The sequence below is a fragment of the Drosophila virilis genome, unplaced genomic scaffold (genome assembly GCF_030788295.1).
Source record: "Drosophila virilis strain 15010-1051.87 unplaced genomic scaffold, Dvir_AGI_RSII-ME tig00001750, whole genome shotgun sequence".
Lineage (NCBI taxonomy): Eukaryota > Metazoa > Arthropoda > Insecta > Diptera > Drosophilidae > Drosophila > Drosophila virilis.
The window spans coordinates 283232-299634 of NW_027212857.1; the positions used below are offsets into that span (position 1 = coordinate 283232).

At 42.0% G+C, this 16403-nt stretch overlaps 1 protein-coding gene across 1 annotated transcript; it reads left to right on the forward strand.

Annotated features, from left to right (window-relative positions):
* The first annotated feature begins 857 nt into the window (after positions 1-857).
* On the forward strand, positions 858-4095 carry LOC138911632 (uncharacterized). The gene is made up of 4 exons (XM_070211013.1): positions 858-1157; positions 1238-1426; positions 1521-1655; positions 3967-4095. The coding sequence occupies exons 1-4, from the start codon at positions 858-860 to the stop codon at positions 4093-4095; spliced, it is 753 nt and encodes a 250-aa protein (XP_070067114.1).
* Positions 4096-16403: the final 12308 nt, after the last annotated feature.

The window sequence follows — 16403 nt, forward strand, 5'->3', positions numbered from 1 at the left end:
AATCGAAGCAAGATTCAGCAGACTCCACATTGCTCCACTTTCAATTCAGCCGCAGCCGATGATTCGCTCTCTACTTTTGTTGTTCCTAGCCACTCTCGATTGCCTCAACTTAAATTGCTGGAGTTTAGTGGAGGTTACATAGAATGGTCGGACTTCTCGAGTATGTTCACCACGGTCATTGATAAGGATCCGTATTTGACCAACATTGAAAAACTTCAGAATCTACTGTCATGCCTCAAAGGAAAAGCGCTAAATACAATTCGCTCGTTGGAAATGTCAAACGCTATTTATGCTGCCGTTTTAGAACTGCTTGATAGGCGTTTTAATAACAAGCGCCTTGTTTTTCAGGCACATATTGCTGAAATGTTGGATTTAAGAAATGTGGATAAGGGTGTGACGCCATAACTGCGCGAATTCTCTGATAAGGTCAACTCTCATTAACGTGCGTTAAAATCGATGGGCAGTGTGGAACAGATCGCCGGCTGTATCATGGTACACGCACTGCTGCAAAAACTAGATAGCACCACGCAAGCTAGCTGGGAGGATGATGCGCCGTTGGACGTCATACCATCATGTGAACGGCTTACAGCTTTCATTGAAAAGCGTTGTCAAATGCTGGAAAATGCGGATCATGCGACGGCAATGTACACGCCTGGCTCCTAGGTGGGCCAGAGCAACAGTAGTAGAAGAACGTTTGTGAAAAGCCAAACGGCTTGCGCTGTGCATTAATTGCCTGCAAAGGGGACTTCAACTTAGAGTCTGCGGCTCCAGCACTTGCAGAGTCTGTGAAAGCAAACATCATAGCCTGTTGCATCTTGGCAACCCAAGCAGTCACAGCGTTGCTTCTAGCTTACACAATGTTCAAGAAACCGAAACTTATACCTCATCTCAAAACATCCTGGACGCAACGTCGTCGACGACACTCTCCATCGACCAGCATCTTAAGCACGATGTTTTCCTACTTGCCACTGCCGCCCGTCATCGATGTAAAGAATCGCGCTGGCTCCTTGGTGCCCTGCCGTGCGGTGCTCGACTCTGGGTCGCAATTGCACATCATCACCTCTCGTCTTGCTCATCAGCTCCAGCTACGCAAATTCAAGTCTACTGCAGTCGTTTCTGGCATTGGTGATGCAGCATTTTCGTCAGATGGTTTTTCGGTAAACATCAATGTCCAATTTCGTCTGAATACTCCACATGCATCCCGGCATGGATTGCACCATCCATCACCGATAATCAGCCTGGCTTTAATCTTGACTCTGCATCATGGAACATTCCGCCAAACATACAACTAGCTGATCCTGAATTCTTCAAATCTCAGCAAATCGACATGCTGATCGGAGCCAGTCTGTTTTTCGATCGGCTCTGTGTTGGCCAGATTAAACTATGTGCTGGACTGCCGATACTGCAAAGGACTCGCTTTGGTTGGGTCGCGACTATAGGCGCTCCACATGCAGGAAAATCATCGCTTGGCTAGGCGATTAGTGATGAATCCAGGTCTGCTGGTAGACTCGCATTAACAGATTGTCGAATTAATCCGTCGGTTTTGGGAGCTGGAATCTTGCACCGAGCCTAAGTCATCAACAAACAGGGAGGAGCGTGACTGCGAGGCACAAATTCAGGTCAATGTCAAGCGTCTGCCAACTGGCGAGTATTCGGTTCGTTTACCGCTTCGACTAAGCATGGATCAGCTGGGTGACTCCTATCAACAGGCGCTTCGCCGATTCCTTAATTTAGAAAGGAAACTAGATCGCAATCCAACTTTGAAAACCCAGTATGCAGCATTTATCAACGAATATCTTGACTTAAATCATATGTCACTTGGGCCAATGCACTGGGCCAATGCAAATACTATCTGCCACACCACTGCGTGCTGAAGGAGGATTTGATGGTTCGGCAGCTATTACCACTGGACACTCACTGAATGATGCACTGATGGCAGGTCCTACCATCCAACCGAAACTGTGTTCGATATTGATGCGTTTTCGTACATTTGCAGTCGCCCTCACATGCGACACATGCAAAATGAATCGATGCGTACCAGTCGAACCAGCAGACAGCTATCTTCAATGAATCCTGTAGCGTGATTCTCAGCATCAGCAGATAGAGATTTACAAATTAGACACCGTTACCTACGGCACTAAACCAGCATCGTTTCTCTCAGTGCGGGCTATGCACCAACTGGTCAAGGATGAACAGAAAGCACTCCCTAAAATGGTATTCTAGCAACGCTACTGTACTCCAAAACATACCGGAAGAGGATAGAGAATCACTGCTTAAGTTGAAGGATGGCAGCGATATCACGAAAACGGTAGGCCTCGTTTGGGATCTCGCCTCAGACTGCTTTCTTTTTTCATTTTCTCCACTGAGCCTACCCTCGAGACTGACAAAACAATCAATATTGTCCTCAATTGCTCGTTTTTACGACCCCCTTGGTCTTGTTGGCCTTGTAATAACGAAATCTAAAATTTAAAGACAGGAACTCTTAAGAGAAAAACTGGACTGGGACCCAGCACATCCTGGGTCAACTTCTGCGCTGATTTTGAGCATACTCAGCAATTCCAGAATCTCCGTCGTGCATTCTCATCAGACAGCACAGTTGAGATTCACGGCTTTTATTATGCCAGCCGGAGCGCTGATGGAGCATGCATCTTTTGTGTTCAAAGCCGCGTGTCGCGCTTGTTGAAACCATCACTGTACCAAAGCTGGAACTGTGCGGAGCTGCATTTTTGGCTGAACTTCTCAGCGAAATCTACCAAGTGAAAGTTTTTAACTGTCGTTACTACTGTTGGTCAGTCTCTGCTGTAGTTTTGGCTTGGATTTGCAATGATGCTTCAAAATTCAATATTTTCGTTGCCAATCGGGTCGCAGCCATTCAAGAGCTCACCACTGGCATGGAATGGCATCATATTCAAAATGAATTAAGCCCGGCGGATATAATTTCTCGGCAAAGAAGAGAAAGAATGGCCTGCCTCCTGTGTACCTGTCGAATCCTTGCCAGAACTTTGACACCAAGTATTACGCGTAACTGCAGCGCAACTTGATCCCTCGATTGGCTGCAAGTTCATCAACTCGTTCTCCAAGATGCAACGCGTCTTTGCTTACATTTACAAGTTTGTAAATCGAATCTGAGAAGCTGAGGTAACTGTAGGCAACGTGCATCATGGCACACATCTGTTTCTGTGGTCAGTGCAAATAGATACTCCTGGCGATGACTTCAAGGCACTGATGGAAGGAAGGCCCGTCAAACGGTCTAGCTCAATGGCTTCTCTCGCGCCATTCTTTGACGACTTCGGCTTACTCCGCGTCGGTGGACGGCTGAAAAACTCGTTGGACTTCTCGCCAGCGTCCTGTGACCCGAGCAATCATAATCCGCTTTCATAAACGAAACTTACTTCCTGGACCTCGCGCCGTATTGGCTTCAATTCGGCTCCAATACTGGCCCATTGGCGGTCGTAAAACAGTCTCTAGTATTATTGCCAAATGCACAATCTATTTTCGTGCCAAGCCACGATTGGCAGAGCACATAATGGCAGATCTACCAGCTGATCGTCTCGACACATCGTATCCTTTTATGGTCACGTTGATTACTGTGGACCATTCTTCTACAAGAGCGAAGTGGGCAACAGGCCACCCGTGAAATGCTGCATTACTGCAAGACTGCGAAGCACCATTTTCATTTCTTTGTCGGCCGTTCCATCTTGGACTTCGATTCGCTGTGCACGCTCGTCTGCCACATTACGGCAATTATTAATTCTCGATCATTACTTCCACTTTCAGAGCATCTCGATGATCTTGACGTCTTGACACCCGCACACTTCCTGGGTACAGCGCCATCTTCGTCATACATTGAGCCTGATCTACCGAAACTTAATTTCAATCGGCTTAGCTATTTTCAGCGCGTCACATACCTCCAACAAGTATTTTGGGACCGTTAGCGCGAAGAGTATTTTAACGCTTCTTCAACAGCGCTCCAAATGGCGCTCTCCTCAGCCAGGATTCTCCATCAACGATGTCGTCCTCGTAAAGGATGAGAACCTACCGCCGGTGAAGTGGCCATTAGCTACAGTTCTAAAGCTGATCTCGGGATATGAGTAAGTTGTTTATTGCTTTGCTTTTCTGTATGGATGCAGCTGCAATTATCTGAATAATGTTTTATTGCTTTGCTTAACTCTATTTATGGTTTTGCAAGCGATAGGCGCCTGCAGATTCGCAGCTGCAATTAGGCTGCCTTCTTATCTTTGTCACTATAACTGTGCATTCATGCGAATATGCCACTATATATGTTATTGGCGGTCAACGTGGGAATGCTGACTTAGTGTAGTTCATAAGTGATCATATTTCACGCTCATTTGAATTGGGTTTGTTTATGTAATGCAACAAAAAGTTGCTGTTATATTTATGCTCAGTTCTTGGTACAGTGTACCCTCGATGTATGCGCATACTAGATCTCCTTCCTTTTAAAAAATGACGTAACAAAGTGGAGTGATGTTACTTATATATTGTTTGGTCAAGTGACCGGTAGAGATAACAGCGACGGCTGCGTGCAGTAACACCAGAAGACAATAATCATAATTACAGCTTAAGAACAAATAATGTCAGCTCTTTGTAAGTTGCTGCCTACTCTTTTCATCGGCCCTGCATTGATGCCCGCTGCCCATCGTTCTGAGCGGAGCTCAATTTCGTTCGTTTTGCATATTGTTTTAGTTTTTCGTTTGATCGCAAGCGAGGCACAACTATTTCGAGCTGACTGCCAAGCAACATTATTACATTTTGTAAATTATAATAAGTACCCTGTGCGGCAAATAAATACATTCGAAACAAATATATAATTCTTCGAATTTCGCTGCTCACGAGCAGTGATAATTAATTAGTTGCAATAAGGATTGTAACTACACATATATATTAAACACTAGCGGGTATAGTCCGGCCTTGCCCGTGGCACTTATGTTATAAAATCAATGCTCTCGAATAGCTTTAAAATTTTTTTTTGAAACTGAGCGGACAGTAAACAAACTACACTCATAAGTTCAAACGTTTTCCGTCATTTTACCACTGTTTCGAAAGGAATTTCCCAAATCGCTGAAACACGTATTCATTATCTCTGTATATAAAACTGTTTGTCCTGTTGACTGACTGATTGGCGATCAAAGCACAGCCCAAACCGTAAGAGCTGGGAAGCTTTGAAAATAAGTTTGACACAACTTTAAATTCTCAAAAAATTTCTTTGAGATGCACTTTCCACCGAAGAAGCTTAGATTTTGCAAGAAATGTGAAACACGTCTCAAATGATTTTTTATGTAGATGTAAATGAATTTGAAGGCAAAAGGCCACCCACCAAATCTTTGAATCCCATTTCCACCAAATAGGAATGGATTTTTCGAAAAGTGTGAAACATCCCTCTAATGAATTTTAGCAATGATCTTTGAAAATAAGTTTGAGACCGATCCGATGGTTAACAAAAAAGTTTCATACCAACGTTATTCGCTAATTAACCACTGTTGTGGGTGGAATTTTCCAAACTGCTGAAACACGTTTGCATTAAGTTCTTATGTAGAGCTTTAAAAATAAGTTTGAAGCAAATCGGACACCACTTAAAACTTCGCCCAAATAATCATTGAATCGCATTTCTACCGAAGGAGTTTAGATTTTGCGAAAAATGTGAAACACGTCTCAAATGAATTTTCATGCGCGAAACGTCACCCACCAAATCTTTGACACCCATTTCCACCAAGGAGGAATACGTTTTTGGAAAAGTGTGAAACACCCCTCAAATTAATTTGAACAAAGTACTTTAAAAGTGAGTGAGCCCAATCGGATGGCTAAAAAAAATACAAATGTTATTCGCGATTTTTTTCTTGCTCTTTTGTATGCTACTTCTAATTTATATTTACTTTCTTTAGCGTAATCTTCTATGTTATATGTAGCTTCAATATTACCTATGCTATTAAAGTATTTTGGTAGATTACTTGTCTTACCAAATACAAACTCATATCGACAATAAATAATTAAGTGCCATAGAGGGGGTTGTATTGAAACAATAAACGAAATATTGAAGTCATACGTCCCAATCAGTTATATATATATATATATATATATATATATATATACTGATATATAGTTATATATATATATATATATATATATATATATATATATATATATATATATACAGTAGGGAGCAAAAGTGTTTCCATAGTTGACACTTTGAACTTTGTGAGTCAATAATATTCAAACGAATGAAGCAAATCAAAAAAACTTTTTTTTCCAATAATATGTATTTAATTCCTAACAAATTGGCGTATATAACAAAAACAAAAAAAAAATCAGCAAAATATTCAAACAAAAAAAACTAAAACAAAACGCATGTGTACAATTTTGCACCTTTAGTAAAAAAAATTAAAAATGATTCAAAATCAATATTTTGTCCAGACCCTTATTAGCTATTACACTTTTTATTCGGTTTGGCATACTCTCGACCAACTGCGCAGAATTTTTGTCTACTTTGGTACCTGGTAACACTAACCATACAATGTATAGACATACCAAATGGCCCTTTTTATCGAAACAAAAAAAATCGAAAAATCGAGGCGACCCCAAGGATACCTGCGACCATTTTAGTGTGCCCAGATAGAGTAATACTGCTGAGAGTGGCAGCCGAACGCGGGCCTCAAAAGCCTAACGTTCAGTATGAAGGCGCATCGCGCTCAGCGCACAACGTCGCGGCTGATGATGCGTTTTCTTAATATATGTTTGTTTGCCATTTTTAAATCCTTACAGCCCAAAAACATATATGTGTATGCATGTGCCTCGATCTCACTCATTGCTCCGCGAACTTGCATCCATCTCTTTCTCCCCACATAGCTTCCTACAAAACCCCGAGATCTACAAACATTCATACGTTTGTGTTGTGTGGATGTGCGCACAAGTAGATCGCGGCATTCGTCGCGAGCCAGATGTTATTTCTTCAATTGTGTGTGTGGTTGTGACTTTCAGGACAATATTTTGTATATGCATCGGCTACAAAATTATCTTTGCATCTTAGGTAAAGTTACATTCCATTACATTCAAGTCTCATACGCGTTAATTAAGAGCTAGGATTTGTCATTGAAAACAAAAATATTAGTGGTCTATGGTCGGTTTTTATAGCGAAATGGGTTCCGTATATATAAGGTCCAAAATTGGTGATTGCCAAATGAATAGCTGTTAACTCTTGCTCCTCTCGATAATGTTTTCGATGCGTAAGCTACCGGAAGTTGAATTCCATTATGGGTTTGTGTTAACACTGCACCACAATCTTACTTACTTGGATCCGTGTTTATACATCTTTTGGAAAATCTGGGTATTGTAAAAGAGTTGGTTTTACTAGTTGAGCCTTAGGATATTCAAATATATTTTGACATTCATCAGTCCATTTAAATGTGACATTCTTTTTATTAAATCTTGTTATATGCCTAGAATAATTGGAAAGTTTTTTGACGAATTGTCTGTAGTAATTACAAAATTCAATAAAACGTCTAGTGCTGTCCGTGTCATGAGGGACTAGATAATTTAATATGACATCAAACTTTTTGTCATCTGACAAGATTCCTTTATCTGTGCATTTATGTCCCATGAATGTGACCTCATGCATAAAAAATGAACATTTTTCAGGGAGTAACTTCAAGTTGTATTTTCTACACGTGTCGAAAACACTAATTAAATTGTAAAGCATGTGTTTTTCGGAACAACCGATTACTATCAAATCATCCATATAAAGGAGTGCTTGTAACAGTTCAAGTGCAGAGAATGCAATAGTCATCATTCTTTGGAATGAATCTGGCGCTATTTTCAAACCAAATGGCAATCGAGTGAAGCGATAAGAACTATTGCTCTCTCTAGCTCAATCTGATAAAATCCTGACATCAAGACAAGGCAAGAGAAATATTTTTCTCCACCTATTAATTTGACGATAGTCAATTACTAATCGCCATTTTGTTTTATCTATTGGTTTTTTTGCTACTAGTAACAATGGGCTATTGTATTCTGAAACAGAAGGTTCGACTATTTTATCTTTAATTAATTTGTCGACCTGAGCTTGAATCTCGAATTTTTGACTATGAGGATTTCTATAAAATTTGTATATACACAGGTTCATCATCTTTTAATCTTAGATTCTGCGTATAAAATTATATATGTAATTGGATCGGTTTCTAGTCCGAATATGTCTGTATATTGACAACAAATTTCTTTAAATTGTTTATTAAAAAGCGTTGGAAAATTTTTTGTTAACTTTCACATAACATCTTTGGCTCTAGTTTTATTGTTTATTTCGGATATTTTATAATTTGCTAACGGCTCATAGTTTAACTTGTGTATATTAATCATTTGTATTTAGTAAGCGGATAAATGCATTTGCAGTCGTTACGACTGTGTTTGCTGCATATAAGTTAACAACTAAGCATAAATATATTGCCCTAGCAACTAAGTAGCTTCGTATTAACAATGCTGACGCGCCAGAACTGAGTTCAGCGCTCTGCGCTAAGAACGACCAGCAGCGGTAAGCTGACACTGCATGGAATGCTGAGTCGGCTTGCCGACCATGCTTTGATGGCGTGATGCATTGAGGCTTAGGGTATTTGTATAATTTGCTTGTCCCCTAGTTTTCAGTTTTATATGAGGCGCACAACACATAAGTCGCTGAAATAAATATACTGCTCCGGCATTGCCGATAAAACATATCTTTCGTTATTGTCTGAGCCCAAGGCCAGCAATAGAAGCCAACTTCAAAACATAATCTTCAGTAATATTACTGGATCAAGGAGAACATATTTGGATCAAGGGCAGCGCGGGATCAACGCAACTTACCCAAGATAACATTGTGTTACATCACAGAACATACATCAATTGATAACTGGCGCCCAACCAATAAATAGGAACTCATACCATGTAAGTTCATAAGTGATTTCAGTTTGAAGAAATTATTCACGAACGCCACGTACCGATACGTGTGATTTTTTTTTTTTTTTTTTTTAAAAAAACTTGTAAAGTAAAGTAAATATTGCTGCTCTCTTCTGCCAGCATTTCATTCCTTTAAATCATTGCATACTTTCACTAAAAACTGTTGCATACTTTTACCAGCGTTCCTTGTCAATAAAGCATTGCATACCTTAAACGAATAATTATTGCATACTTTCGGCAGCATTATATTTTTTGCTGCATACCCCTAACAATTTTTTATAATAAATATTGCATACCCCAAGATTCACCAGTTTCCACTATTGCCAACAGCGTTACCTGCCGATCTCTCTCGATCGGCCTAAGTTTGAAAAGTGCCAACCATAAGCCAATGAGTTGGAATTATAGGGAGATAAAAGTCGAATATAATAGTGACGATAGCTGGGAGGGGGAAATCAATTGCTCAGTAGATCCTACTCCTGCAGATACCGTTGTAACTGAAAAAATGGAACTGGCTCAAGTTCAGAATCTCATTGAGGGTGCCATCAGGCAAGCTTTAGCGCAACAACAAAATCAGTTTCAAGCACAAATAACCGCTTTAGCTTCACAAGTACAGAGTTTGCAGGTGGAGGCGCCGCAAATCGTCACATACGAGAAAATATCCGTCGATCCTAACGCCAAATGCGATATTCCCTTGGACATTATTAAATCTGTGCCGGATTTCTCCGGCGTACAGGATGAGTATGTAGCGTGGAGGCAAGCAACCATCTACGCGTACGAACTATTCAAGAACTATCCAAAGAGCACTGCACACTACCAAGCGGTAGCGATCATTAGGAACAAAATCAAAGGCCCAGCTGGAGCCTTACTAGTGTCTCACAACACTGTCCTAAATTTCGATGCAATACTAGCTAGGCTAGATTGCACATACTCGGACAAAACATCCTTGCGCTTGCTGAGACAATGTTTGGAGTTAGTTACGCAGGGCGAAATGTCCCTGATGCAATACTACGATGACGTCGAAAAGAAACTCACGCTCGTAACTAACAAAATTGTAATGTCTCACGACCAAGAAGGCGCGGATTTGCTCAATCGGGAGGTCAGAGACGACGCCTTGCACGCCTTTATCTCCGGTCTTAGGAAGCCGTTGAGAGCGGTTGTGTTCCCTGCACAGCCAAAAGATCTACCATCCGCTCTGGCCCTTGCCAGAGAGGCAGAAGCTAGCATTGAGAGAAGCATGTTCGCGAACTCTTACGCTAAAGCCTTGCAAGACCGAGCGCAAATTGCTGAAAGTAACAAAAACCGTGCCCAAGGCAAACAAACCAGATTTAACAAAGATGAGCAAAATCAGGAGAGAAATCCCCATTTTTTGAAACGCCAAAAGGGCGGTCCCCAACCCCCGGCCCCTAAAGATAATCAAACTGAGGCTCCACAGCCCATGGAAATTGACTCTTCCTCCAGATTTAGACAAAAAACCGACTACAGCAAGCGTCAGGCTAATGAGTCCAACGCACCAAAACGCAAGAATTCGTCAGACCGTTCAACAGGTCAAAGACGACAACGCGTTAACAATGTCATACAATCAGATTCCAAAGAAGCCGTAACTGAATTCGAGAAGGCGGCCAAAGAGGCAGTTGAAGAACTAGAGAGTGAGAACGAGTACGCACCTGGTGACGACTCGATCAATTTTTTAGGGAACACTCCCGGCTTCCGTACATTGAACGACGGTTGGCTGGGAGAACTCTGAAGATGTTGATTGACACTGGCGCGGCAAAAAATTATGTGAAGCCCTTAACAGAGCTAAAGACCATAACGCCGGTCGCCAAGTCATTCTCGGTAAACTCGATCCACGGGTCTACCGAAATCAAGCGCAAATGCTTGATGAATATTTTCCAACATACCTCCCCGTTTTTTCTCCTCGATACCCTAAGTTCTTTCGACGCCATCATAGGCTTCGACTTCCTAACACAAGCCGGAGTCAAATTGAACTTGGCAAAAAACACTCTGGAATACCAGAGTACATCCGAAAAACTCCAGTACTATCAATGTGCTGATGTGAACTTCACCGATGTCAACGACATCGTAGTCCCCCCTTCCGTAAAGAAAGAGTTCAGGGACATGATACTCAGAAACAAAAGAGCCTTCTCAAATGCAGACGAAGCTCTCCCTTTTAATACTGCTGTTATCGCTACAATCCGAACAGTAGACAACGAGCCTGTGTATTCAAGATACCCGAGTCTCATGGGTGTTTCTGACTTCATAAACAAAGAAGTCAAACAATTACTGGACGATGGCATAATCAGGCCCTCCAGATCGCCTTACAACAGCCCAACATGGGTGGTTGATAAAAAAGGCACTGACTCATACGGTAACCCAAAAAAAAGGTTGGTAATCGACTTCAGGAAACTGAACGAAAAAACCATACCGGACCGCTACCCCATGCCGAGCATCCCCATGATCTTAGCAAATCTAGGAAAGGCGAAATACTTCACTACCCTCGACCTAAAGTCGGGGTACCATCAAATTTACCTTGCGGAGCATGACCGCGAAAAGACTTCATTTTCAGTAAGCAGCGGCAAGTACGAGTTCTGTCGCCTACCATTCGGCCTGCGCAATGCAAGCAGCATATTCCAAAGGGCAATAGACGATATCCTGAGGGAACATATAGGAAAGATTTGCTTTGTCTATGTAGACGACGTCATAATTTTTTCTAAAAACGAAACGGAGCACCTTCAACACATTAACATTGTGTTAAAATGTCTAATCGACGCAAACATGCGTGTAGGCCCCGAAAAGACTCGTTTCTTCATGGAAAGTATCGAATTCCTGGGTTTCATTGTAACCAAAGACGGAGCAACATCCGACCCCAAAAAAGTTAAAGCCATTCAGGAATTCCCTGAACCAAAGAATGTCTACAGCGTTAGGTCCTTCTTGGGGTTAGCCAACTACTATAGGGTCTTTATTAAGGACTTTGCCGCTATAGCGCGTCCGATATCGGACATACTTAAAGGGGAAAATGGTTCAGTTAGTAGGCACGTATCAAAGAAAATCCCTGTTGAATTTAATGAAGTTCAACGCGATGCATTTCACCGTCTGCGGAGTATTTTGGCATCAGAAGACGTCATGTTAATGTATCCAGACTTCCAGAAACCGTTCGATTTAACCACTGATGCTTCGGCCAGTGGAATTGGCGCGGTTCTTTCCCAAGGCAATAGGCCAATAACAATGATTTCTCGCGCCTTAAAACAGGCCGAACAAAACTATGCCACTAACGAAAGAGAATTGCTGGCCATTGTGTGGGCTTTAGGCAGATTGGAGAACTTTCTGTACGGTTCTAGGGAAATTAACATTTTCACGGACCACCAGCCGCTCACGTTCGCTGTGTCGGACAAGAACACGAATTCCAAGATTAAAAGATGTAAATCTTACATTGACCGGCACAATGCCAAAATGTTTTATAAACCGGGCAAAGAGAATCTGGTGGCGGATGCCCTTTCAAGGCAAAACATTAATGCTCTGCAAGATGGGCCCCGTTCGGACGCTGCAACCGTTCACAGCGAACTTTCCCTGACCTACACGGTCGAGACAACAGACAAACCTTTGAATTGCTTTAGGAACCAGATTGTCCTAGAGGAATCGCGTTTTCCGCTAAAGCGAAACTTGTTGCTGTTTCGCAGCAAAACACGCCACTTGATCAGTTACACTGACAAGAGCACAATTCTCAAAACCCTCAAAGAAGTTGTGAATTCTGGAGTCGTTAATGCAATACATTGCGATCTTCCCACGTTGGCAAGTTTCCAACACGACCTGATTTTGTATTTCCCTGCAACCCAATTCTGGCATTGCAAAAATCTTGTGCAAGATATAACGGACAAAAACGAGCAGTTAGAAATCATCACTGCTGAGCACAATCGAGCGCACAGAGCAGCTCAGGAAAACATTAAACAAGTACTTCGGGACTATTATTTTCCCAATATGGCCAGTCTGGCCAAAGAAGTGGTTGCAAACTGCAGGGTCTGCACTAAAGCCAAATACGATAGGCACCCGAAGAAACAAGAACTCGGCGAAACGCCTATACCAAGTTATACTGGTGAAATGTTGCATATTGACATTTTCTCGACAGACAAGAAACAGTTCTGCCTGACCTGCATAGACAAATTCTCAAAATTTGCAGTCGTCCAACCGATATTATCCAGAACGATAATTGATGTCACAAGCCCTCTACTGCAAATTGTTAACCTTTTTCCCGCAACCAAGACAATTTATTGCGATAACGAGGCGGCCTTCAATTCCGAGACCATCACTTCGATGCTCCGAAACGGCTACGGCATTTGCATTGTGAATGCGGCTCCGCTTCACAGCACCTCAAACGGCCAGGTGGAGCGCTTTCATAGCACCCTGACCGAAATTGCGAGATGCCTCAATTTAGACAAGAAAATCAGCGACACTACAGAATTAATCTTAAAGGCTACGATAGAGTACAACAAAAGTTTGCACTCAGTAACCCTCGAGAAACCAATTGAGGTCGTTCATGCAGCAGCTTCTGATCGTCGCGGGAACGTCAAAAACAGGCTAATTAAGGCACAGCAAGACAATATCAAAAGGTGCAATGCATCCAGGCAAAACCGCGTTTTCGAGGTAGGAGAAAAGGTGTTCCAGAAGAACAACAAGAGGCTAGGGAACAAGTTAACTCCCTTATGCTCAGAACAAAAGGTCGAAGCAGACCTGGGAACGTCTGTCCTCATTAAGGGGAGGGTGGTCCATAAGGACAACCTGAAATAAGTTTTCCTCCACAATTAGCTAGTAAGCCAACTCAGAGTTTAAACACCGTCTTATATTGTTCGTCCATTTCAGGTTTCCACTCACTTTGCTTGTGGCACTAGCAGCGGTAAATGCTCGGATCACCGACTTCTCGCATGCCAACTACATTCCGGTCTTAGACGGGGAAGTACTGGTGTTCGATCAACGTAGCTACTTGAGGCACTCAAGTAACATTTCCGAATTTGTTAGTATGATAGACGAGACGGAAAGACTGTCCGATTCCTTTCCACAGTCGCATATGCGCAAACTACTAGACGTAGATACAGATCACCTTAGAACATTGTTGTCCGTTCTTCAAGTGCATCACAGATTTGCACGAAGCCTCGATTTCTTAGGCACTGCCTTGAAGGTTGTTGCTGGCACCCCTGATGCTTCAGATTTCTTAAGGATCCGCGTTACAGAGACGCAGTTGGTGGAGGCTAACTCCAAACAGATACTAATAAACTCCGAAACTCAAAAACAAATAAACAGACTAACGGACACTATCAATAAAATTATCAGTTCCCGCAAAGGCGATTTGGTTGACACTCCTCATTTATTCGAGACCCTGTTGGCAAGAAATAGAATACTGAACACAGAAATTCAAAATTTAGTACTCACCATAACGTTGGCAAAAGCAAGCATTAGCTTAATAGAAGCTTCTAAGATCAAGGTCCTTCAGTCCGAGAATATTATCCACATATTAATAGCCTACCCTAAAGTTGAGTTTAGGTGCCAAAAGGTCTCCGTCTACCCCGTTTCACACCAACAAACCATTCTGCGACTCGACGAAGACACGTTGGCGGAATGCGAAAAGGATACCTTTGCAGTTACTGGATGCACCGTAACTACGCATAACACCTTCTGCGAACGAGCACGGCGCCAAACCTGTGCTAGCTCCCTTCACGCGGGAAACATCGCCAACTGCCACACTCAACCTAGACACCTGAAAGCGATAATGCCTGTGGATGACGGCGTCGTGGTTATCAACGAAGCGACAGCGCGCGTCGGAACAGATGATGACGCAGAGGTAACCGTCTCAGGAACCTTCCTGATAACTTTCGAACGGTCTGCAACTATCAATGGCACAGAATTTGTAAACCTGCGCAAATCACTAAGCAAGCAGCCTGGCATCGTGAGGTCACCACTCCTAAACATCATCGGACATGACCCGGCACTAAGCATACCACTTCTGCATCGTATGAACATCAAGAACTTGCTATCAATTCGAGATTTCAAGGAGGGGGTAGTTGCGGCTGGCTCGCCTAAATTCTGGTTCGCGATTGGTGCGGTCCTGAATGTCGGACTAATTGGCTCATTCTTCCTTTTTCTGGTGCTAAGGAAAAGACGAGCCTCCATGCAGATGCAGAAGGCGATTGACAGATACGACATGCCCGAGGACGGTCATCATCCTGAGGGGGGGGTAGTTAACAACTAAGCATAAATATATTGCCCTAGCAACTAAGTAGCTTCGTATTAACATTGCTGACGCGCCAGAACTGAGTTCAGCGCTCTGCGCTAAGAACGGCCAGCAGCGGTAAGCTGACACTGCATGGAATGCTGAGTCGGCTTGCCGACCATGCTTTGATGGCGTGATGCAATGAGGCTTAGGGTATTTGTATAATTTGCTTGTGCCCTAGTTTTCAGTTTTATATGAGGCGCACAACACATAAGTCGCTGAAATAAATATACTGCTCCGGCATTGCCGATAAAACATATCTTCCGTTATTGTCTGAGCCCAAGGCCAGCAATAGAAGCCAACTTCAAAACATAATCTTCAGTAATATTACTGGATCAAGGAGAACATATTTGGATCAAGGGCAGCGCGGGATCAACGCAACTTACCCAAGATAACATTGTGTTACATCACAGAACATACATCAATTGATAACTTATATACCAGGTTGAATTTCATGGTACAGAATTAGAATGCTACTTCATTTGAAGTTAGCTCGATTTTTTGGACAACTTCGGGACTTGCTGGTAACACTATTGTATCTGTATCCGGATCTGTATGTTATGGGATAGGACAATTAAGATTATCTGGTCTTATTAAGAGCAGATCTTTTGAAGGCGTAAAATTTAATTGACAATTATATTTTTTAACAACATCTATGCCTAAAATTCCATCACACGGTACAGAAAGAGTTGAATTGACAATATGGAAGTTGTGAGGAATTATATATTTAGTTGTTTGTATTAATAAAGATATTAGCCCTTTGGCTTAAATCAATGCTTGATTGATTCCTAAATATTAACTTTATTTTTAATGTTTATATCACTGGAGGTGTCGGAATTTTAACAACATTTTCTAATATTTTAACAAAGATATATCTGCATCAGTATTTATCAAAAATATTAGTTTCTTGCCTGTAGCTACATTTGTGCACGTAACGAATATATTAATACCAAAATTAATCGAATGAACTCTTTTACTATCTATTGTTTTGTACCAAAGGGCAGTTGGGAGTTTCCAGAAGTATTGTGGACAACTCTTATATTATTGTTATTGTTATTGTTGTGGCCTCTGTTAGAGTTACCACGACCTCTAGAGTTTCCTCTAAATTGGCCTCTCTATCTATTGTTGTCATTAATTTTATAATTATTGTAATATCTATTACCATTATTTTGGAAATTTCCGCGGTTGTTTCCGCGGTTATTGCCTCGGT

Coding starts and splice junctions, on each gene's coding strand:
- LOC138911632 (XM_070211013.1), top strand. CDS start 858: ATGTTCAAGAAACCGAAACTTATACCTCATCTCAAAACATCCTGGACG. Junction 1,427..1,520: donor AAAGGACTCGCTTTGGTTGG/GTCGCGACTATA, acceptor TCGCATTAACAG/ATTGTCGAATTAATCCGTCG. Junction 1,656..3,966: donor TGCCAACTGGCGAGTATTCG/GTTCGTTTACCG, acceptor CTTCTTCAACAG/CGCTCCAAATGGCGCTCTCC.